The 25918-nt window shown below is 39.5% G+C and overlaps 1 protein-coding gene across 1 annotated transcript in view; it reads right to left on the reverse strand.

Moving 5' to 3' along the window:
- Positions 1-25918, reverse strand: part of LOC124414949 (regulating synaptic membrane exocytosis protein 1-like) — a 946547-nt gene that overhangs the window by 70095 nt on the left and 850534 nt on the right. The window contains exons 11-12 of the mRNA XM_046896140.1: positions 17834-18012; positions 17480-17695 (exon numbers count right to left, since the gene is read on the reverse strand). Of these exons, the coding sequence (XP_046752096.1) occupies positions 17480-17695; positions 17834-18012 (395 nt within the window). The remainder of the gene's footprint in view (positions 1-17479; positions 17696-17833; positions 18013-25918) is intronic.

Below are 25918 nucleotides of genomic sequence, written 5' to 3' on the forward strand. Positions count from 1 at the left end.
AATCTCTCTCTTATATTTGTATTTTCCTCATTGATTTCGTTTGTGTCTTCATCTTTCCAAATTATAAATTATATATATAAATAATTTTATTTTTTCTTTCATAAGGTTCCCTTGAATCTTGAAAGCCAGTACCATTGCCAAATTTGAAAAAGGTTTTTGTTACTCCATTTCTGAGTCCTCGGAAGTGAGAATTTTTCGTCGATGTTACCTTGCGACTGGAAAGTCACAACAATATATACTTTAATTTAACAGATATAAATGTAGGGAACGACTTGAGAATTTTCATCAGATGTTATAAAAAATAACCTTGATGGGATGACGGTACACACACATAGTAATCAATACAAGGATCAAATTCGGGAATTAAATAGGCTATTGGCTATGGTATGGCTCAGGTGAAAACTGCTATCATGGTTCTATGTCAACATATCACATTATTCTGCCAGTTGGCAACATAGGAAGAATCGAGCCAGAGACAGATATTCATCCTGCTGTTACGTCCCTGCCGGTAACTACGGCGGCGCTTTCCCTGCATCCTATCTTTATCGACGCGTAGTTATCACAAGAGAGCTTCAAGCGCTCTTACCCTATGCTTAGCTAATACCTACATACACAATTACCATCATAATATGCATTACCCTTAGATCAATAATTTTAATATTCACCATATATATATATATATATATATATATGTTTGAGCTTTATTAATGAAATAATGGTGAATAATCAAATTATTGATCTAAGGGTATATATATATATATATATATATATATATATATATATATATATATATATATATATATATATATATATATATGTCGGCGCAAGAAGCCGGCAGCCTCAGCGCTTGACGCTCGTAACTGCCATACTATTTTTGTTTTGATTTAGACCCACACGAGAGTATTGATTTTAAGTTCCGATCATTGTAATATAGCAGAGGGGAGGGATAAGGTACCTGGCTTGAATCCAAAGGTTTACCTTGGGGAAGTCGGGACTCGAAAGATCAGTGATAGTCTGAGGCTCGAGCGTGAAGGACCGAGAGCGTCTCGAAATCCCCACACTCCTACCCGCTGCTACAGTAGTTTAAGTCTATTTTGACAGAATAAAAGAATAGTGAACTTCAGAATTATGAGTGACTCTCCAGACCACCACTATCCTCCTTTACTAACTACGACATCAGAAGTGGGATCCCCGCGGCCACCTCTAATCGGACGCGACCAAGTAGTGAGAAATGAAGAGAGAGACGAACAACATTGGAAGGCACTTTTAGAAATGCAAAACCGTAATATGCTGGAATTGATAAGAACTTTGAGGACTCCCGCACCGCCATCACATTCGAAGATTATACTACCCGAATTCAACCCAGATTCGGAGGGTGCCAACGCTCGAGCTTGGTGTATAACGGCTGACCTGTGTATGGAGGAACAACCATTACAAGGCAGCGCACTCGTTATGGCGATCAGTCGGGCATTAAAAGGATCCGCGGCCGCCTGGGTCTCGCAAATCGGTTATCCCGGTATAACCTGGCCACAACTAAAAGAAATTTTTCTCGCACGTTATGATACGGTGGAAACGCCGACCGCTACACTCGTCCGTTTCAGTAAGAGTCGCCCAAAAGAAGGGGAGTGTTTAGCAGCTTATGCGGGTAGGATGATGACGACGCTAATGTCTCGTTGGCAGTCGATGTCTGTAGAGGAAATCGCAGTGTCAACCGTAATGGCTCACTGTATGAAAATCGAGCCACAATTACAACGGGTAGCTTACACCACTGAGTTGGAAACGCGTCAGAAGATGCAACAAGAACTCATGGCATTTGCCTATAGAAAACGGAGGGATGCTGACGTACCTGAAAAAACTCTGGCAAATGGACCTACCGAAGCCAAGCGACCAAGGATAAATACACCCCTGAAGTGCTTCGCGTGTGGAAAGATCGGACACAGGGCCAGGGAGTGTCGCAACAAAAATAATCGCAGCCAGCATCCAGGGAGGTCGCAGGAAATCACTGACCCAAAGGGATACACGCCAAAGAGGAAGTCAACGGTCACTTGCTTCAAATGCGGCGAAGTTGGGCACATCGCTCCGCGCTGTACTAATCTCAGTGCAAGTGGTAGCACATCCCAGACACTACGTCGTGTCGAAATCTGCCATATCAAACCTGTATCTGCCCAGCTGACACAATCCGGTGAGTCGTTTCCATTTTTTTTTGATTCCGGTGCTGAGTGCTCTCTAATTGCGGAAACGGTATCAAATAAATTCTCAGGGAGGCGAAAGCAAGCTCTGGTAACCTTACTAGGAATCGGAAAAACGAACGTAAATAGTACCTATCAATTGACGTCTGAGGTTGTCATCGACGGGTATGCAGTCGAGCTGACATTCCACGTACTCCCAGATTTCTATTTATCTAGTAATATTTTGATTGGTCGGGACTTGCTTGCATTGGGTTTTGCAGTCGAAATCTCATCCGATGCATTTCTTCTAAAACGAAAAAAATTGCCAATACTTGCGAAGTAGTTTTGAACGTTGTGGACTTACAACACGTTGATACCGATATCTCGAACAAAGAAAAATTCGAACTTCTGAATATTTTGAAAGAATTTCACCGATCATTTATAGGGGGTACACCAACAGCTAAGGTGACTACGGGTGAACTGAGAATCCGACTGATAGATCCTAATCGTACTGTACAGAGGCGACCCTACCGGCTTGCTCCTGATGAGCGACAAATCGTCCGCGACAAAGTTAAAGAACTTTTGACAGCGGGCATCATCAGACCGAGTTGTTCGCCCTTCGCTAGCCCGGTACTTTTAGTAAGCAAGAAAGACGGGTCAGACCGATTATGCGTTGACTATCGCGAATTGAATAATAATACGGTACCTGATAGATACCCCCTGCCACTTATAGCCGACCAAATACAGAGGTTAACAGGTGCAAACTATTTCACAACCCTGGACATGGCCTCCGGATTTCACCAAATCCCTGTACACCAAGATTCCGTAGAGCGCACTTCTTTTGTTACCCCGGATGGTCAATTCGAGTACTTGTTCATGCCATTCAGATTACGAAACGCGCCGTCGGTTTTCCAACGCGCGATGAACAAGGCCCTTGGTGACTTAGCTAATACTTTTGCGATCTGCTATTTAGACGATGTTATCATCCCTTCAAGAACAGTATCAGAAGGTATGCAGCGATTACGCACAGTTTTAGAAGCACTTACTGCGGCTGGATTCCTTCTCAAGTTGTCGAAATGTTCGTTTCTGAAAATGGAAGTTAAATATCTCGGTTATGTAGTGACCTCAGGGGAAATAAGGCCAAACCCCGGCAAAATCACGGCCCTCACTCAGTTACCACCACCTGAAACGGTTACTCAAGTAAGACAGTTTATCGGTCTCGCCTCCTACTTTCGTCAATTTATACCGCGTTTTTCTCAATTGACCAGCCCACTCTGTCGGCTAACGTCAGGTAAAGGCAAAGTCGAGTGGAAGCCACGATACGAAGAAATCCGACAAGAAATAATCTCACACTTGACTAAAGCTCCGGTATTAATGATATTCGATCCAAACTTTCCCATTGAGTTGCACACTGACGCGAGTTCGGATGGTTATGGCGCAATTCTGATGCAAAAAGTTGACGGCAAACCTCGCGTTGTCGCGTATTATAGTAAAAAAACAACGAGTGCAGAATCTCATTATCACTCTTATGAACTGGAAACTCTGGCCGTAGTAAACGGCATCAAACATTTTCGTCACTTCCTACACGGAAGAGAGTTTACTGTCATCACCGATTGTAATTCCATTAAAGCGTCACGTACGAAGATGGATTTAACTCCACGTGCACACAGATGGTGGGCTTTCCTTCAAACGTTCACTTTTGATGTCATTCATCGCGAGGGTAAACGTATGTCACATGTTGATTTTTTCTCGCGCAACCCTTTACCGGTACAAAAAGTTTTCGATAAAATACCACAAAAACAGATTAATTTTACCGAAATATCTCACAATTGGCTCTTAGCTGAACAACACCGTGACGATAGTATCTGTGACCTTATCTCTAAACTAGAAAATGAAGAACTCGAACCAAACACGGCAAAGACTTACGAAATTAGAGAGGGCGTGCTTTACCGTAAAGTCCAGCGAAATGGTCAGAGCAAATTTTTACCGATAGTACCTAGAGCATTACAATGGTCAGTGATAAATCATGTCCACGAGTCCCTCATGCACTTGGGTTGGCAAAAGTCTCTGGATAAAGTTTTTCAACATTACTGGTTCCCAAATATGACTAAATACGTCCGAAAATTTGTCGAAAATTGTATCACTTGTAGAGTATCTAAGTCTCGCTCGGGTAAGGTACAAGCAGAGCTTCACCCAATTCCGAAAACCGCCATTGCGTGGCACACTGTACACATAGACGCGACGGGAAAACTGAGCGGGAAAAACAATGTCAAAGAATACGCTTTTGTGGTCATCGACGCTTTCACAAAATTCGCTCTTCTTCTTCATACCGTGCGTATTGATGCTGCTAGTGCTATAGAAGCTTTCAAATCCGCGGTTGCACTGTTCGGCGCCCCGACTCGGGTGATTGTGGATCAAGGCAGGTGTTTCGCGAGTAAAGATTTTAAGGATTTCTGCAACTCTCATAACATAGCCCTCCATCTGATAGCAACGGGCACTTGTCGCGCCAACGGGCAAGTCGAACGTTTTATGAGCACCATAAATGACATGCTCACATGCGTTGAGACTAGCAAAGAGAGAACTTGGCAGCAAGCGTTAGATGACGTGCAACTAGCCCTAAATTGTACAACATCTCGCGTTACTAAAGCTAGTCCTTTAGAACTGATGATAGGTAGGGTTGCCAGACCGCTTGGGTTAATGACTCTGAGTGATGATACTGAGGAGGTTGGCCTTTCTGAGATTAGAGAGCGCGCAGCGAGGTCCATCGAATGGAATGCTCAAAAGGAAAAAGAGAGATTTGATAATACCAAGGCGAAAGTTTCAAGGTTTGCTGTTGGCGATTTTGTGCTACTCGAAAATCATAAACGAAATCAAACAAAGCTAGACCCAAAATTCAAAGGACCCCTCAAAATCACCGAAGTGCTAGCCGGTGACAGATATTGTTTAAAGGCCTTAGACAGTAACAGAACCTACAAGTACGCGCATGAGCGCTTGCGACTTATGCCCGACTGCGACGTTCCTAATGAGCTTAATCCGTGCTTAGAAAAAGAAAGTGTGGAAACACTGTCAGAAAGTGCCGATGTCGGCGGAAGTGATTGAGCTAAGACACACAAATAGTTGATACCCATTCGCTTCGCTTATTAGTCACAAGTCATAAAAACCCTACCCCACTAATGTGGACGGAGACGGCGTGATGCAACGGCGAGCGATGGGAGACATGATCACATGGTTGATCGAATCGCATGAGCGATTGATAGCTACATGGATAGCGAGCTGTATATTGATCACATGGTTGATCGAATCGCATGGGCGATTGATAGCTACATGGATAGCGAGCTGTATATTGATCACATGGTTGATCGAATCGCATGGGCGATAGTTAGCTACATGGATGAAAAAAAAAAAAAAAAAAAAAAAAATGTTCATTTTGGGAGCAACCCCAAGTTTTGAATTGGTTGTATGAACCACCCTAGATTGGGAACGTGGCAGTCCGTTAGAATTACCCTTATGTTTGTTATGGTCAGGAAGACCGAGCAGTGAACCTAATTTGCAAATTTTCAGTTGGAAAATGAGTTGAACTGATACCACACGAGGACGTGTGACAGTCAGGACGGCCGTGTCGGCGCAAGAAGCCGGCAGCCTCAGCGCTTGACGCTCGTAACTGCCATACTATTTTTGTTTTGATTTAGACCCACACGAGAGTATTGATTTTAAGTTCCGATCATTGTAATATAGCAGAGGGGAGGGGTAAGGTACCTGGCTTGAATCCAAAGGTTTACCTTGGGGAAGTCGGGACTCGAAAGATCAGTGATAGTCTGAGGCTCGAGCGTGAAGGACCAAGAGCGTCTCGAAATCCCCACACTCCTACCCGCTGCTACAGTAGTTTAAGTCTATTTTGACAGAATAAAAGAATAGTGAACTTCAGAATTATGAGTGACTCTCCAGACCACCACTATCCTCCTTTACTAACTACGACATATATATATCTATATATATATATATATACTGTAACGTGGCATTTTTTTTTGATGCTCGTTACAAGTGGCTCCCCGAACCTTAGGCGGGACTCTAACAAGGGATTTCGCGACAAGAATGATTATCTAATTCGTAAAGAGCGCCAGGACAAGGGTCACGCATCCGAAACACTGAGAGGGGACCCTTTGCAGGCTAGCGAATGGAGTATTACAGGGTCTTTTTGTTTAATTTTGTTTTAAGTATTTGCGACACCAACCAGGGAGATAGACGACGAATTCGAGAGTGTGGAACCGGCCGTAAAGAGAGACCTCAACGGAGGATACACCGCGAGCGAAGGGTCTCACACGAGGCTACGGAGGGAGCGCCAACGCTGAGCTCTGCCGCGAGGGAAACCAAGGCGGACGAGATTCCCGCTGTTGGCCAGCGAACCGTAACCTGCCTTCCTCGCGATACACCATCATGCCAACGATCGTGCTGCCTCTACGCCACTGACGAGGACTGAACACCGGAGAGTCCAACGACCAATCTGCGAGCCGCGACAGCGGAAACCGACGTTAGCGATAAGCTAGAATTTAAGAGACGCGTAATTCGATACCCAATAAGATTCGTCAAATTTCGGAAACGACAACGCCTCGGTTTGAATTTTTGGCTCGGTGTGACGGAGCAGGACACTTGCGTCCTGGTGCTGAATCTAGCGAAGGCTGCGAAAATTTTGTAAAAATAGTTTTTTGGGTTATTGAGAGAGTTGAGCGATCGATGTTAAAATTTTGGGATTCGCGGAAGACGGGACTATTGTCCAATTATCGTGACGGAGATTTTTCTGGTCTGGATTCATTGCGGTAAGCGCTATTGCTTCTTTGCGGACAAATTTCGAGAACGGTTTAGGTCGGCACACCGGGTAACGGTTGGCCATGTTGAATTGCGTCAAACAATACTCGAAATTCGTTTGCCGATTTCCTTGGTTGGTGGCCGGAGCTTGATTTTTATTTTGTTTGTTTTGCGATAACGTATCGAGTCAATTTTGGCTATTGTACATGTTGAGTAGAGTCATTCGTTTCGTTATTTGCGAGCAGCCCAAATTCCGCTGCACAGGGTCAAGTCGCGTTCGCGTGTTCAGAAACTGTCACCTCTCGTGTGGGTCGCGTATCGCTAAGTGTGAGCGCTCTGTTTGGCTGGGTTATTATTTCTAGTTTCCTTGTTTGATTTGTTTCGGAAGATAGTGAAGTTTCGGATGCGTCGCGATTAATCGCTTCGATTTAAGTTGTTAAGTAAGAATTACTGTCAAGTACTTGTAGGGTATGTTGTGCGATTAGCGCAATAATTCTGTTAGGGTTTGGCGAATAGCGCCGATATTTATAATTAAGGGAAGGACGATCACGAGTAGCGTGTTCGTATCGTTGTCGATTTTCTGTATTTTGATTTTTGTTTTGTTGATCTCGTTGAGACGAGGAACGCGACTAGCGCACGTAAATTTAAGGTCTAGTTATGATTTGATTTTCTTTCTATTTTGTTTGTGGAATCGCGGGAGGCGAATTGAGTATCTGTTTCTTTTTCCGTTTGTTTTGTATCGCTTCGAATTTTTTTTTTTTAATATATTATTTTATTTTGTTAAATCCTGTATCGTGTCGAGTGTCCGTTCTTTCTCTCCGCAAAACTACCCACCCCCCTCTCCGCGGTACTGAGCCACCTGGCATAGAGAAGGATAGCCGAGGAATTGCGAAGGTAAAGATTCGAGGCGTGTTTATCACGCCAGGCGCCCAACAAAATTTCGCGATAGCTTTGGTAAGCTGCAGATTGCATCGCGGGTTGCCGAATCATTGTGCACCAGGTTAACTCTTGGGAACGTCTCCGGGTGAACAAGAGCAGCGAAAAACCTCGTCACAATACATACTTACATATTTACATACATATATTTTCACATTTTGACCGTTATGTCTTTCAACATTAGCTTTCACATCAAACTATAATTTACGATACTCAGTTGCAATGTCTCAGGTAAGAAACACTTGCACTAAAATTTCAAAACTTAACACTCAATAAAGATAATCGAGTAGACTAAGCATTGGAAACATGGGAAGAAAGATCATACATGACTCAGAAATAGATAAAACCTCATTCTCAGAATTAGGGATAGCGCCCTTATTTAATGATCATGCGGCCAATTAGCGCATCGCCGTTTGCTTTCTAAACCAACCACCTCACGCTAATTCCCCGCCAAGATCCTACGCACTAATCAGAAACCTCACCCCCATAATAATTAACATCCTTATCCAATCATCCTAGACCCGCAAGAATCCGCGACTCCTTTTAGCTCTTCCTACTTTTTCCACCCCTTTTCTCAACCCTGATTCAAATTAGATGAGAAGAGTTTTAGACACATTAGAAAACAGAACATGAGAGAGAGTAAAATCAGACCTAGTAGAAAACAGAATTAATCCAGATATCATAGAGAAGTTTAGACTCAGTGAGAATCAATCGCGCTTTTAATCAAATCAAAACTTGAACGAAAATCGCAGAATCAAGTTATCGAATAACTAATTCAATCATCAATAGCTTAAAACAGTTTATCATTGTTATAAGTGAATATCAACAGTCATTAACCACTGTAAACTTTACTATTGAAACCTGTGAAGTTTGTGTGAATAAATGTGTATAAAAACCAAGTGTTGTCGTAAGTAATTAATAATTCCAGTCACGTATAGTGATGGTTGACACGAGCTCAAAATAACAAACTCTCAGAATTGTGGTGAGCTGAGTGTGGAAACAGAAGATTTTCCAGGCTCATAATCAACCACTACGTAAGTCAAGAACGCAACTTCAATCACGCAGCGAATCAAACCTCCTCACGACGTCCCTCTCAGCACGTAACACTGCGGACGGAGACAGGCGGAATAACCGTACCCAGCGCTCCTAGGATTTAAGGTGAAGCGCGAGGAGATCTCATGCCTCTTAATTAGTGTGATCACATTTATTAATTTCCTTTCACTCTTTGTACTTGTTGTTACTTATTATACACGCCTCCTCACAAGCTAGGGATAATAACGTGAGTGTCCACATAGTTTGACCGGCCGGTTCGGAGAAGGTCGGACTGGCCTACAACTGACCGCGACGAGCTGAGTAAAACCCTCCCTCCATCTTAGCATGTAAGGACAATTGTAAAGTAGTTCCAAACTGACAGCGCACGTCTACAGGTGATAATCTATAACAAGCAGCCTGAGTTGGGAAATTCGCAAGAAAGCCAGGGTTACCTCCTTGCATGCACTCAGAAGGACATTTGTTTATTCGTTGTAATGGTTGTGGGGGTGGTTGCCCACGGCCAGGCCAGGTGACGTGTTGTCCGAAGTCTTCTACGGGGCAGGGCTCTCCCCGTTTTCCAGACGTTGGGGTCCTGTGACGAGCTGGACTTTCGCCATCCGGAAATCTTCCTTTGCCCGGCGACCTGTTCTAGCAGAGAGGGTGGTCACAGCATCACAGCGCACACCGTGTATTACGACAATATTGCAGAGGGTGTACCCTCCGATAAGTAAGAGAATTCTCTCAGTTGATTTAGTCAAGCAAATGATCATTCCAACCACGATAAATTAGGTTAGAAGTTAAGTCTGTGACTTGTGCTGTCTTGTTCACCCTTGTAACGTTATTTTTGCCGTTTTCGCCTTTCATACCACAAATATTATATTAAATTCACGGAAATGCGCATACAAACAAGGACATGCGATATAGAATAAATAGTCAACATAGATTTCAGGGTAAATATTGAGACTTGGATGAAGATGTTTAATATAAACAAAGAATTCGGACAAACGGTAACAGGACAATTGAGTAACGTGATTGCACACAGTACGAAATATAAAGAAAAACTATTCATACACTGAATTACTCCTTAAAATACGCCTAAACTGGTTAATTGCAATAAATCATTGCAAGCTTGCTGTTTGGGACTCTAAATTATAAATGTCTCTACTTTAACAAATGATTCAAAGTTCAGCTAAGTTTAAATCAATGCATAAACGCGATTATATAAAAAAAATAGAAAGACCACTTTAATATATTTTATGCTAAATAAAGGAATGTTGCATTTGCACCTACGATTTCTTCATTCTTTAAGACTTAGCTCGGATTTTCCAATGAAAGGATGTGGCTCGGTGGCTCCCGTAGAGTGAAAGCGATGTAGCGACTGAGCTCCGGAACTTGGTCATGCATGACTCTCGTTGTTATTATACACTTATTTGACCCTCTCCGATGATAATTTGGTTCGGGCTATTTCCTTCTGATGGCAGGTGTCGCCATGTATCTGTCACACCCTTTCATGTACTTGGGTTTAACTGATTTAGTTCAATTAATTCCCCATCATTCATTGGCTTGCTTGAGCTTTTCACTCTACTTCGTGAGGGTCTTTACGCCTCAGCAAGTTGTTGGTTGTTAGTTTGTCCGCGCAATTGCCATGTTCTTATTTAAAAGACCCTATCACTCATTTCTTCCTGAATTTTCCCAATTGTAGTATAAGAATAATTCACAATGGCTGGAGAAGGACCATCATATGTTGCAGGAGCATTTTCACAATAGTACGTCACAATTATCAGAGCATAATTTAAAGTAGACAAAGAAGTTCCAAAAAAATGTTTGAGCTTGACTTTTTCTTTTTGAATTTTTCATACGAAATAATTTTTATCCAAAACATCTTGTGATGTTTCAAGTTTTCCAACAATTACAACTCTGGGAAAAATTTCAAAACTCGTTTATCTCGGAACAATATTTTTGGTGTTGTGTCGTAAGGTTTTTGAAGCACCATTGGTTCGATTGAGGTCGATGAGGGCTTGTTTTGTTCAGTAAAGAAATTCCTAAATATTCGAACAAGGGTGTTTTTTTTGCCAAAGTTGTTAGCAAAATGGAGATTTAAATTTTTGAAATTTTAGATAATTAACTGTAAATTTTTACACTGTTATTTCTCTTTCAGACCCCCGCCTCATAAGATATCATTGTTGAACGGTGAACTGATATCAATGGTGTGTTTGAAACTTGACAAAACAGGTTTGGGAAAACAACATATTTTTGTATGTGATTTTACGTCGTCCACACCTTAGATTCTTGTCCCAGACTCTGACAGCTACCTTATACCCTGTACCCTCTTCTCATCATCACCTTACTGCCTCAGTTGTTATACCGTATCGGCAAAATGCTCTCTACTCATAAACTGCAACTAGCCAGTCTAGTTCATCCCTCCCCCTATATATTCACACTCTTAAGTCATCTTCCATTCGGCCAATATCTAAATTCCTCTCCCTCCGCTTTTTCCTCCTCCATATGTATTCATTGTACCATCCATATTTTCAACAATAGATTAATTACATACTCGAACATTCAACTTCTCAATACAAGTCCCATTTATTTCCTCTTTTCTTTCATGCACGTAGTCGCCGGGTTACGAACCCGAAACAGGCCGTAATAACATCATGGCTAGGTGTCGATACGATCATCGATAGCCGCTTGTCGGCATCACAATCGTCTACCCCGTAATAGTGAAATAAACTTTGGTTTGAGAAGAAATGAATTCAGGAGTACTTGAAATTTTTCAAACCAAGCTGTATTGGTCCTCTTTAGGGGATGCAAGTGCAGGATCTTTACAATGTTGCAGGCTTTTTTGTGTGGGTCGACGTTGTGCGTGAGCCTTTTAGGCGTCTACACAGCGATCTCTTCACCTATAGCTCTGGAGCGGGGCCAGCAGTATGCACACTAGTGCAGTGGACAATCGCTAGCGTGGAGTGCTCACGGAATGCGCGGACGTAAGAGTGCGCACTAGTCATATTACGACACATAGCAGTGAATTGCAACCAACTTCAGTTCCTAACAGTCACATGGCACACTAGAATCACGCTAGTGAAGTTATGTATAAAGAAACACAATAATACGGATCTCAGGTAATTTTCAAACATATACTTTGTTTTGATGAAATGTTTCGACGTTCTGGAAACTGTATACAGTTAGTGTTTACGCAAATATTGCCTACGTTCGGTTAATATCGGTCTATGAATACACTCCACCAGGCATATGTGGTTTGATAATTTCTTTGTTTCAACGGAGTTGGCGACGCTTACAACAGCTATCAAAAGTATACTGAGCATGTCAGACTGCGCGGTACTGTGGTGTGTAAAAGTGCGTGGTCTTGCGGTGTGTACGAGTGCGCGCGCACTCTGGAAAATCATTGGCAATAGCAGAGAGTACTCTGAAAAAACAACTGAAAAGTTCGAAGGTGGCTACAAGTCTTGGAAGATATGAGACTACTTTCTCAAAGGAAATAGAAGAAGAACTGTGTAGATACATAAAAACTCTAGACGATATATTCTATGGGTTAACGACAAAAGTCCTGAGAGGCTTGGCATTTGATTTTGCCGCATTTATAAGAAATCGCATCGTTTCCACGCATCTTTAAAAATGACCGGTAAAGGCTGGCTACGTGGGTTTTTACCAAGACACGACCATATTTTCCTGAGACAACCAACCGCTACCAGCGTCGTGAGAGCCATGGGATTCAATCTCATGCACCACAGTGCAAGAGATTTTACAACAATCTTTTTGAATTAATGGTGTAGTATAAGTTTCCGCCACACGCTATTTACAACATGGATGGTTCAGGATTTTCTACCGTCCCGAATAAACCTTCTAACGTTCTCTCTACAAAAGTTAAAAGATGCGTCAGCAAAATATCTAGTGCTGAGAGAGGTACAAATGTGACTGCTGTTTGCGCGATGAGTGCAAGTGGGCAGTTCATTCCTCCTGCTTTCATATACCCTAGGAAGAGAATGAAGGCAAAAAGATACTTAAAACTACACGTCACTGGGCGACGTGATTTTACTCAAGTTTTCGAAAAACGACACTACGGGAATTTGATAGTTTGATAGGTTATAGCAAGATTGAAACTTTAGCGAAAATCGGTCGTTGACAGTATTTACGATAGCTCGGAACGGCAGTGACAAGAAAATATAATAGAATTTTCGATAGATAGTAACTAGCAAGAGAGATTAACGTTGATTAACAATTTTCACAGATCGACAGTTTAGACGAAAAAATATCATTTACAATAATCGCATTCATACCTTGCAACAGTTAAAATGACGAGCTAAAATCAACAAGGAAATTCGAAATTATGATTAACGAGAGAATACAAAAATTATGCGAGAGTGAGAGATTTAGAGAAAGTTTCGGAACACAAAGAAATACACTAAATACACCTGATTACGGTAAGCAGGACTTGAATTAACAAAAATAGTATATTGTGTAGCTAGTGCGTGAAGCAGGCGATATCCGAAGAGTGTGAAGTTTGCTGCACGAGCCGACGGCGCATACGGAATTCGCACGAGTTCGAGTGTGGTTTGCGGCACGACCCGAAGGCGAGTGCCGTAATCACACGAGGACTCGCGCAAATTCCATATGCGCCGAGGTGAGTGCTGCAATCACACTCTTCAGATATCGCCTTCACGCACGTGCTGCACACGCTATTTTTTGTAATACATGCATAGGAAAGTGTTATTTGAGAGGCAAACCAACGTCGAATTGTATAGAGTGCCGCGCGCGAGGCGGGGTCCTAACCTGAAGTTAGGCAATAGTCGAGACCGTACATACGCCGCTCAAGCCAAATGGCGTTGCTGTCGACCGTGTTGTCGGTGACAAGAATACGCTGCACCGGGAAATAGAGCATATCGAATGTGCGCATGCGCTACGAATCTTCCGCACCGGGAAATAGAGCATATCGAATGCGCGCATGCGCCAACTCTATTATTCAGGAATAAGGCCCTTTACGCACGTTACACGACCCTCGACAATGACACTTTCCATGCAGGTGTTACAAAAAAAATGTTATTCAATAACCATGAAGAATATAACATAATAAGCAACATAAAGTCAGTAGTAAGCGGTAGAGAAGTACGGTAGTATTCAGCGGCTTAATCTACGCTTGGATATACTCCAAGTAACTAGATTTACGATACAAAATTCATGCACAAAAGCAAGTAAAATTTAATATATAGTACGATACAAAAGCAATAGGCAATACTAGCAGAGAAAGAAAAGATAACGATAGAAAATACGAAAGCAATACGAGCATAAAATTACAGGAAAATTAGAAGTAAGAAAGATATTTATTCGACAGCTACGAGGTCGCTCAACGATAATTTTACAAAATTAATTATACAGCGAAATCATGCAGTCACATGACGGCTTACAGCAACTCAATGTTCGTGGACCATTCACAAAGAAACTGACATCATTCGATGCAACCAAAAACGATAATTCAGATACGAGAGGAATTGAAGTTAGGAGCAACATCGTAATCGTACGATAGAAGGGCAGAAGCCTTACCTTGGTTGGCGACAGCAATAAGCAAACACTGATTCTGAATTAAAATAAACTTAGCGATAGAAAAGCAAAAGAGCAGGAAGGAAATTAACGTACGGAAAGGAAGAAGCTAACGGTAGTAAAAACAATAAAGGAAGAAGAAGAATCAACGGTTGCGATAAAACAGAAGATAGTACGATAGAACGATAGAAGAAAAAGAAAGATTAGCTGAAGGAAATCTAGGCGTGACAATCGAGGTAGTAGCAAAGCTGTCTCCTGGCGGGTTGAGCGTTGAATAGGCAGAGTTCGGGGCCCAGATCACCGATCTTTCCGTTGTCGTCAGGTGATTCTTCTCCCCTATGATTGGTCGTTTGTTCCCCACCATAATTGGGTCACCCCTCTGTGCCGAATATCGGTTACGCGTTTTCAACGATTACCGTTAAATGTTGCACCGTAATTCCGCCGTTGATATCAACTCGTACGATTCTTCGGCTGCTTTCCCATACTATCCAGGTCGCCTATCATTGGAGATTCCTTCTACAGAGGCAGGTACGTAGGCTGTTTCTGCAAAAGTTATCAAATGGAGTGCAAGACCTCATTGTTTGCCTCCACCGGCTTCATCGTATGGACAGTGGCCTTCTGCTCACAGTATATCACGAAGATCATACAGTCGCACAACGGCTTACAGCAACTCATTGTTCGTGGGTTATGGTCCACAATGATTGTAGTCCTCACTGATATGAAGGCTGAATTGATCCTCAGAACGAAGGCTTTATCAAACTGGACGTAGTGTTTTGGGGTCGCACCTGGCCTGTAAGTCGGGGTACGATAGACTGCGGTCTGCGCTGTATGTCATCTTCACAGCATCCGAGAAAGCTGGCAATCAAAGTAGTACGGGAGGTTCATCATTTCGAAACGGTAGTTGAATTCGTGGGAAACAATAGTTGTCGTAGCTGTTGATCCCTTGTTGAATCGAAGGAGGGTGTTGATTCCTCGGTGATCAGGATTGTGATCGTCCTGGTACCTGGTTAGCTTGCGCCCAGGCGCGGAATTACAGAATTTACAAAGAAAATTATTATTTACTAGTAGTTATTGCCTATTTTGAATCAAGTTTTTTTGGAGTACCCTGCTGGGGACGCGTGTTACGAAAATTTTCTTCAGTTTTTGGCTTTGTAACGGGTCATTCTGAAATGCCACGTTACAGACCATATAGATACGAGACATGCATGTAAAACTCTATGCGCACTCTTAGAGACTCAAATGCGTACTGTTAGAGATTGGGTAGATCTGTAAGAGTGCGAATTACTTTTGTTAATCATTAATTTTTTTTTCCAAAAGTTCATGAATGAATTTTTAAGTGTTATGCCACAATGTTCCTCAAGTCCCAAAGAGTTCAAAAAAAAATTTGTGATATTTAAATGTTATTACTTTCCTTTGTATGACCAGTCAAACCTTAAGTGCGTACTCTTAGAGCACTTCTAAGCACCACCTACGCAGTATTCAATTTTTCTCTATGAGAACGCTTGGTTTGGACGGGAGGGGCCAGACAGTTGCAGGTCACGGTTGGTCATGGGAATGATTAAATATGGAAAACGTGAAAGAGTAGACCATTACTAGTTCATGAACAATGAACCCTTTTCTTTCAGTCTTGTGCTGACATATTTAAACAGCCCGGTTTAAACCCCACTCTCAGTAATCAGGAGTCTTGCCCTGAATTAATTATACAGTCTCAGCAAATGATATTAGATCCGCGAGAAAATGCCACCCTTTCAAATTCCTACCTCATTTATAAAATCCTCAATAAAGAGCAAAGCAAAATCAGAACCATTCAGATTCAGAGAAGAGACTTATCATTCGATATTATAGAGAACGGAATCTGAGAAAATCTCAGAACCTCATACACTAGTAACATGTTGCACTGCGATTGTTACAAATCATACAAACCTTAGTTGAAACCCAACTCGGAGAACTGATATAAAGAACTTAATAATAAATGTGTATTTAAACCAAGATCTGTTGGCAATAATCATATTTCAATCACACAGAGTAATAGTTGGCGCGATCAAAACTATCTAACTATCAGAAATTGGTAAGCTGTAGGACAAGTTCAAAAGAGACAATCAGCAGCTGTCCTAGATTCAAATACATCAAAATACGCAAGTCCAATGAAAAACCAAATCACAAGGCAATCCAAACTTTCTCGCGACGTTCTTCTTGGAACGTAACACTGATATTTAACTGCTGAAAGTTTAGGGAGCCTGTTACGGATGAGGCTGTTACACTAGGCATTGGTATGATGTAGGAATAGTAGGTGCGTTGCAGAAGTACTTATTGCTGAGATTTTTAGATGGAAATTTCAACGACTTCTTCCGAATGACGTTGCTGCAGACGTTCGCTTATCAGTATTAAGCCCGCGGGGTTAATGACTCATCGATTTGATATACATCTGATTTCAAGATCACAAGGATTTTAAATGATTTTGAATTGTTTCAAAAGATTTCAGGAATTGCAAAAGATTCCAGAGTCTTCTGAAGATTTATAAGGATTTCAAAAAATTTCAAACGATTTCAAAAGATTACAAGAGATTTAAAAAGATTTCAATCAATTTCAGTAGATGTTAAGAGACTTCAAAGATTACAGAAGATTTCAGAAGGTTTCCGGAGACGTCCGGGCTCAAAAAAGTACGAAAAAGGCTCATCGCCAAGCATATAGAACTTTCCAAAAAGGAGCCCAAGAGCCTCAATCACCTGCCGAAGGGGTTATGTATGGGCCAGGAATCGTTAATTAAGGATGAGACACAAAAACGGCACCGTTAGTCGAATAACTTGCATAGATCTGAGGAGACTTTAAATCCGATTGATATTAAAGTTTCGATACATCACGTTTAGATACATTCTCTACAAAGCAGCGTACGATTTCAGCGATAACTTGATCAATTTGTTTTTTATTTATGTCAGTCACCTGTTGTGTTCACATTATTAGTATTAATTGTTCAGCTACTGGCTTACCAAACCGCTCGATCATCAAGAAAAGCCTTTTGCAGCTCGACCGTGCACTCCCCCATGAAGACACTTTCTCGATCAGGGCAGTAGTCCCACAGAGTAACTTCGATGCTTCGATCCATCAGATCGTCACCGGGTACTCCAGAAAAATTGAGGGTTGCATTCCAAATTGGGTTCTGAGTAGGCTCAGCAACATCTGTTTTCAGCGAGCTCTGATCGCCACTATAAAAACCAAGATGTTCTACACAAATTGTCAACCAGAAGTGATCATTGGTGCAATAGAAACGTCTGGAGACAGTGGAGCGCTTTTTGTATAATTGATCTGGAATTGTGCAAAGAAACTCCGCACATCAAACCTACCATGCCGGAACTAGACGGAGCTTTGCATATGCTTCAGGAGCAGTTCCGTACCCAGTGTCCTCGCGAGTACACAATTCGTCTCCAGCCAGCACTGAGACTACAAGCTCTTTGCGTTCGGCTTCATACCAGACTTGGATCTGAACTCGCCCTGTGACTTGTTTTTCTTTGGCAATTTGTTCCTATAAGAATGGAATGAAAACTATTTAAAGTAACTTTAGTTATAATAATCAGAGTCAGTACTTACATCTGACAAGTATCGATCTATGCATTTGATTATACAAAGAAAACGAGTTCTATAAGTTACGATAAATAATGTATAGTATTGCAAGTAACGAATTTCATATTCTAATGGTAGGTTAAAATGTTTTAGAATTTGATTAAAGTGACAATAGTAGCCTGGTTTTCTTCGTTATCTTATTATCCTTGAATTATTATTTAACGGGGAAATATCCAGTCAACAAAACTCGTTTTTGTCTTGTCATATCATTGATTATACAGGTTCATACAAATAAAACAGTTGTGTGTGCTGGTAGTCGGACTTTATTTTTGCTGTGTATTTTTTTCCGCAGGTCATGAATTTGAAGTCAAAATTAGGGATCGATGTACAAAATCTCAAAAAAAAAAAAACAAACATAAAAACCCATGTTTTAGCAATTTTTTCTTATGGTTCTTGCATCTAAAGTTTTTTCGTTTATTTGTCTCGGTAACATGTACCAGTACTCGACAAATATGTATTTTTACGTCGTTTGGGGGCGTTCGGAGGTTATGCATGATTGAAAAAATTACAAACATGTTTTTAACCATGCAAATATATTTGTACCAATCGTGTAAAAGAGAAAAATAATTACAAATATGTTCTTGACCTTGCAAATATATTTGTACCCATTATGTGAAAGAAAAAAAAAAGAATTTACGAACATGTTTTTAACCACGCATCACCTCAAAATGGCCCCGAATGAGGGAAAAATACATATTTGTAGAGTACTGGTGCATGTTACAGAGAGAAATAAACGAAAAAAATTTACATACAAGAATCATCAGAAAAAATCGCTAAAGCATGGTTTTAATTGGTTTTTTCAAAATTTTTCACATCGACCCCCAATTCTGACTTCACATATGTGTTCGGCAGAAGAAAATAAACAAGAAAAAGACAGTCGACCCCCAGCACACACAAGTTTTTTATTTCTGTGGACCTGCGACTTATTTTGTACCGGAAATACTAAGTGGGTTGATAGCTGAAATTTCTACTTTTTTCACTTGGGGCCCACTCAAGCTATATTTGATTTTTGTGAAGTATAGGTTTGTAACCTTAAAGTAATGACCCAAGAAATAAATAAAAAATTTTAGAACTTTCAAACTGATTTGTAAACGTTGCGGTTAAAATGAGTATATTTTGCTTTGTCTATCGAATTTTCGTATTGTCCGTTAGGTCGACGTTTCAAAAGTGCAAGACCATAAACCTTTTGAATTTTGAAACATCATTTTATTACGAGATTATTGTTCAGATAAATCGTATTTTTCATATTTCACTGATTCTGTAGTTTATTGTACTAACTCTTGAGCTTTTGCCATACAAATTTTGTTGACCGGGTAATCTGTATCATGTATGTATTGTGTATTGGGAAAATGACAACTTGTCCATTCAAACATGCAAAAGCGATTTACAAGTTTTACGGGGAACGTGATGCTTTTCGACAGTATACAATTATGATAGTGATATTAAAAAGAATACTAAGGTGTCTACTTGTTGGTCGCAAAAAGTAAAAAGAAACCAAAATACATGTAAAGAAACTAAATCAATACAGAGAGAAAGTTTTACCTATTGATAGATAATTTCGTTAGTGTGTGTATATAATATATATGGTACTTTACATGATTATACAATAATAAGTATGTAATATAATACTAGATACATAATATATAAGTAATCCAATTTTCTACTCTTTTTCTCTTTTTTAAATATAGAGGTGTAGAGTTACAAAGGCGAAGAGTATTTTTATACGTGAGTTCTTCTTCGGTTTTGAAAAAATGTTTCATGTTCATTTTTCATAACGTAATTTTTTTCATCCTCTGGATGGATGAATTAAAACAACAAATTTTGTCATACTTTCTCTATAACAACTTGTACTTCTGATTTTCTCAAAAAAAAAAAAACGAATCAGAAAATTTTTGATTCGAAACTGAGAATGAACGTGAACAAAGAAGTGTACAGTCTAACAGAGATTCGGATGCAATCCCGTAATCATAGAAATACTATTGATTATTTCTTTTGATTTTTTTTTCTCACAGCCGAAGAAGATTCATGGCCTAAGCGAAGCAATCAAAAAATGAAATCAGGCTTGGACTAGCCTTGCGACTGGGTTCAATTGATTACATATGATTTCATACACGCAAAAAATTCATCATGGGAATATCATATAAGTCTGTAGTATACATACAGACTAATCGCAATGTAAATTATGTAATTTACTGTGAACACAGATTTATACCCATTCTGAAAATAAAGTGCCGCCAGTCAACGAAGCAGTCCAATTTTTTAATGGGCTCGTGAAAGCCGCAACTAAAAGGGTTGACTGCAGGGGCAGCTTATCAATCCCAAAGTAATGGAACTATGGGTCACTCTTGACACTCAAATAGATTCAAGTTTCTTAGCATCAGGTTCTTTTTGTGGAAAAGAAGATGGTGAGAAAAAGTAGAAATTTCTAGCAGCACATTTGTACTCAGTATTTGCCCTGCATGTCGTTGGGTACATTAAAAGTTACATGAATTTTGTTTTGGAATTCACACGTTGTATGTTCAAATCTATTTTATGACAAATTTGAATATCAGAATGTGTTTGTTTGACAGAAAACAACTAATGGAGTGAAAAACTAGAGTTAGGTTGAATAGTTCTTAAACATATTGGATCATGAATTTCTTACCGTTCTATGAATGATGAAAAACAGGAAACAGATTCTTTATATTTTTTCAGATTCTACCATATGTTTGTACAGAAAATTATTACGTCACATAATGTTAGATTGCAGTGAAGCAAAGATTAAGTCTAAGCATTACTTTCTAAAATTTCAGATAGAAAGAAATCCATAACCAGATCAAGCACGCCCCTGCGTCTTAATACATAAGTCTAATTCTTAAACGCAAATAACTAGTTCGTGCCAGTTGGGTGAGAGTAGCGTGTACTGAACTATAATTCACTTTTTATACACTTACATTATTTTTCATCTGCAATGTCATTTTTTTTTAATTTCAGGTCGTTTCGTTTTGTTTTTCATCTTTATTCTTCTCTTGTTCAGAGAGACAGACAGACAAGCAGAGAAATAGTGAGAGTAACAGTTCAATTTACGTAAAATTTTCATATTTATATAATTATATATATTGTTATTTAGTCTATATAACATGAAATTACATCCAACTTTAGTTATGTGGTACAATTAAAGTGAATTAAGGTAGTAAGCTGTGTGAAAATTAAAGAACACGACGCTCAAAAAAAAAAATAAAGTTTAAAATGAAAATGAAGAAAAATACGAATCAATCCCTGAAATTGTCTTGTAACATTTATTCCCAACGTTTACATTCAGTTACGCGTGAAATTGTTTCACTGTTGTATGGGTTCGTTTTCGTAATATTTTCTTCAACTTTCAACATTTTTGATGCTTTTTTGTCTTTTTCTCTTTGTTGGTTCTTCGAATTAATCCAATTATTATGTATACCAACATGTAATATTCGACTTTTCTTACGTCGGCAATGTTAAGTTGGCAGCCATCCATCACAGAAATTCACTATAACGATGATTTATTAACCACTAATGGTTTTTCAGAGCTCTGTCTTTTTTAACGATTCATGTTTTTTTTGCTTTGATTATTTTTCTTATTAGGTAATGCAGTTTGACTTCTATTGAGATTCGCAATGTATTAGGATGGCTTTAGCGATATGGTATTAGTTGAATGACCAGCGTATTGTTTTTCACGAATAACACGAATGTAGGGACACGGAAGTTGGCGCCAGCAGGAAAAGCCGTATTTTATTCGTTTGCATGAATGGATCGTAAAATATGAGGAAAAACAATCATTGATTATGAAATATGATCCGTTCGAAGCATCACATTGTTTGCGACTAGGTGATGGAATTTCTCGATGCTTTGGATCTCAATAATTATCAATCTTGATGGAATTAGATTATGTATCAATCATGCGTAGCCACAAGTTCAGGACGGGTGAAAAAACGACTTATGGCAAAGTGAAGGAAATGAAAGATTCAAACGTAACAAATTATAAAAATTGTAACCCATTCTATATGACGACAACTCATATGAAGGTCACAAGCGATATAATAATATGCCTGAAAACGCGTTAAAGTACTTTAAATATCCTCCACGGGTGTAATATAATACGTGTAACATGTTAAGTAAAGATAATATACCTGCACGGTAAGATTAGGCTATGTGCACAAATTTTCTCATCCATTTCCTTGGATTGTTATACCTGTAATGCATATGTTCATGTATGTATAAGGGTTGAGTCAGTACAAACTCCGAGAATAGAAGGAGCTTAATTGATCAATAGGCATCGTATGTGACACAGTCAGTTGCTTTGATAATAACGTAAGGACACATACGAGTAATACTGAACGATGCCGAATCTGTTGTAAAATATTACGTAATTCAAATGTCAACTAGTTTCTTAGAATAGTTCTGACTGAACTTCTGTATCGAATGAGACGTCGATCAGTTTGAACAGTTTTCTTAGAAATCATGTAGACCAGTATTGACACACTTGTTGCTACCCATGCGTGTATTTTGATTGTAATACAACGCCAATACTAAACAACTTACATTTCAGTCCTTTATCAATATTGGCGATGTAATCGGAGAGCTCAGAGCCGAAAATACCTCTGGTTTACTAATGACTAGTTTTATGAGATTTGGTTGTACGATTCGTATTCACGAACATGCTGTGGCCACTTAAACCGCCATTGGGGCCAGAGTTACAGGTACGTTTTCGAACACAGTGTGAATTCGAGGGAGGTGAAACGATTTTCCTAAGGCTGAAATTTATGTAGAGGATATATAATATACACCTACAACAAAATGCAGAAGTATGGTAAATAGCCCGTACATAAGAATGGGGGTGGGTAGTCAAACTTCATGAAAAAAATACAAGTGAATTTGATTTTTTAAAACTAAAATTTTTTTTACAAGTACTTTATTGAAAATAAAGTAAAAAATGAAATAGAATAGCCACTCCACTATTTGATAGAACAAGATTTGGCAGGCATTGCGAAAAAGTAAATATATCGAGTGTGCGATCGGCGCAGCGGGGGTGCTTGTTCTTCTATTTGTTGTTTTCTGGCCGAATTATTTTTCTCGGGAAAGATATAGGCGCGGAAAAAATTTCAGATTTTCATGATTCTTTTTAAAAAGAAAAACTTCTTCAAAATTTTTGAGCATTCGGATATTTTTTATCATACGTTTTGGCTGTTGCATCGTATTTTTCTTTGGATATTTTTCAACTCTTCGTCTGTAAACGTTTTTTCAGCACCTCCCGACTGTGAACCTGGGTCTTTCACTTCTAGCCGCTTCTTTGACCCAGTGTATACACTTAAAAAATTCCAAAAAGTTCATGCTAATATTGGAAACCTCTAACTTGACATATCAACCACAAATTTGTAGAAAAATAATTTTTTTTATTTTTTGTTAAACAAATGAAGCAATTCGGTGGGAAAGCAGTAATCTACTCGGAAAGTTTCAACTTTACAAATAATTAAGATAGTGAAACTTATAAAACGGTTAATTGAAGAGTAATAATACAGCTTCAAAAAGAAAATATTCCACTTCACTCATTTAAAATTAAATGCTCAAGTTTGGACAGGTGAAAATAAATCATTTATTAGGCACACATTTTATTATTACAACCTAAATAATCTAAGACTTCTAATCGTCAACTCTGATGCTACAAACGAAATTTCAAATGGTTAAACAAAATTATTTTGATGGTGAAGTACGCGCTTCACCTGTTCAGCCAACCTTTGGTCCCTTTTGTACTAACCTACGAAAAATATGTATAATGTTCTTCTTATTCTGTAGGTTCACTGATGCAAAAAACACGTTAAAAGTTTTTTAAAAATTCACTCACTCACGAATTTGGTCAACGCAGTCTAAAAGCCTGGATGTTTTGTTTCCGATCCGGATTCGACTTGTTCACAGCAACTGTCCAGAAGGGTCAGGGACCTTTAACTTTGGGAACCGGTTCCCCCTCTTACATAACTTTTCTTAGGTGGGGGTAGCAGCGCCATCCTTTCCCTTTTCAGAAAATTAGTAGTCGAAACCGTTTTGGCCTGGACATCAAATATCCAGGCTTACAGATGAGGGTTAAAATAACGGAGATATGATACGGTATCACCATTGGGTGGTGGCGAATTTCATCAGTGTCACATCCTCGATGCCCTCTGCCCCTACTCATTAGTTTTATTTCAGTTTTCGATTAAATTCATTTATATCTTATATTTTTGAGTCTCCGTATGCATTGTATGCATACGGCTTTCTTTATCACTTTTTACGGCTCTGGGAAATAACCACCCTCAGCTTATAATAATCTTACTCGTTAAATAATGTTACGGGATAATCCTTACCTAAACAGACTAGAATATACAAACTCTCTAACAGTAACCAGATGACCGGAAATCGCTTCTCGATATTTCCAGGTATGCAGAATCTGGCACGCACGTGCAACGGATTAAAATCCATATAGCCATCTTTGAAGTGTCTGTTTGGACAGGGTCATCCCGAACATACAGTAGAATATTTTTTATCATGTACCAAAACAAGCACGGCAATTCCCACCCGCACTCATGGAAGAGGCGGGATTAGTTAAGATAGTTTTGCATGCTACACCGTACTCAAAGGGCGAGGGTAGTTATGGCGAATGGGAAACTCAAAATTTTATCAATACTTCCTTATTGGGCAGCTCTCTCAAAGATGCTGGGAACCAATCAGGAAGTAGTTTCTCTCAATTCTCAATTCTCAGTTTTTCTGAACAGTCAGTCGTGGGATAGTCGTCAAACAGTTGTTACCGTTTCGTCAAACAATCGTGGAATAGTCGTCAAGTAGTTCTTACCGTTTCGTCAAGTAGTTGTTACATGTTTCGTCAAACAGTCGTCGTTACATAGTTGTCAGCCAGTCTTCATCGAGACGAAGCAGCTCTCAGTTTTTTCAAGACATTCATTGCTCATTGTTTATTCGCAATTCTCATTTTCTCAAGTCTTATTCTCAGGCTTCATTTTCTAATATATCTTCTCAGTTATTGACAGTCTTCGACCAGAAATCGTTCTCTCAGTTTTAGGCAGATCAATCAGACCAGAGAATCTGTTAGAAATTCAAAAGGTCTTTTATTTTATTTAATTCAACAAACTGAAACGCTAAAAGGGAATTCCGTGACTTTACATTTAAACCTTCCATATTTTATAATTAAAATCATTATAAGAATTTTCTTTAAACTTAATTTGAATAAACAAATACTCGTGTGTTAAACCTTAATTGAATAAACAAATACTCGTGTGTTAAACCTTAATTGAATGAACAAATACTCGTGTGTTAAACCTTAATTGAATAAACAAATATTCGTGTGTTAAACTTACATCGCGAGTTGAACAATTAATTACCTTTAACACCTAATATAAGTTAAGCGATCAGTAACTTTAAACAATCTCACCACCGGCCGAACACGCAGAGCCGCCCACATAGCCCGAATCAACGGTCACCAGCAAAAGGTAAGTGACCATTTTATTATCAAAGTCGGTTCAACCAAGAGGGAAAACGACATCAAAATTCAAATAATTCACCATCCGGGAGAACTAGTCCGAGCCAAGCGTTATATTTTTGGGAGTGGTTTGGTCATCAGCCAACCCAGCCCATAACATCAGACTGCATGATATATAGCATCTGCTGGACTAATCGGAAACATAACAATCAAGGATTTTTCTTTCAATAACACTCAAATTCAGAATATCAATCTTTTCAAAGTTGAAAATGTGAAAATTTTATAAAATGGTCCACTCTGAAACAAAAAAAAAATGAAATTTTTTAACAAA

The sequence above is a fragment of the Diprion similis genome, chromosome 14 (assembly GCF_021155765.1).
Source record: "Diprion similis isolate iyDipSimi1 chromosome 14, iyDipSimi1.1, whole genome shotgun sequence".
Taxonomy (NCBI): Eukaryota; Metazoa; Arthropoda; class Insecta; order Hymenoptera; family Diprionidae; genus Diprion; species Diprion similis.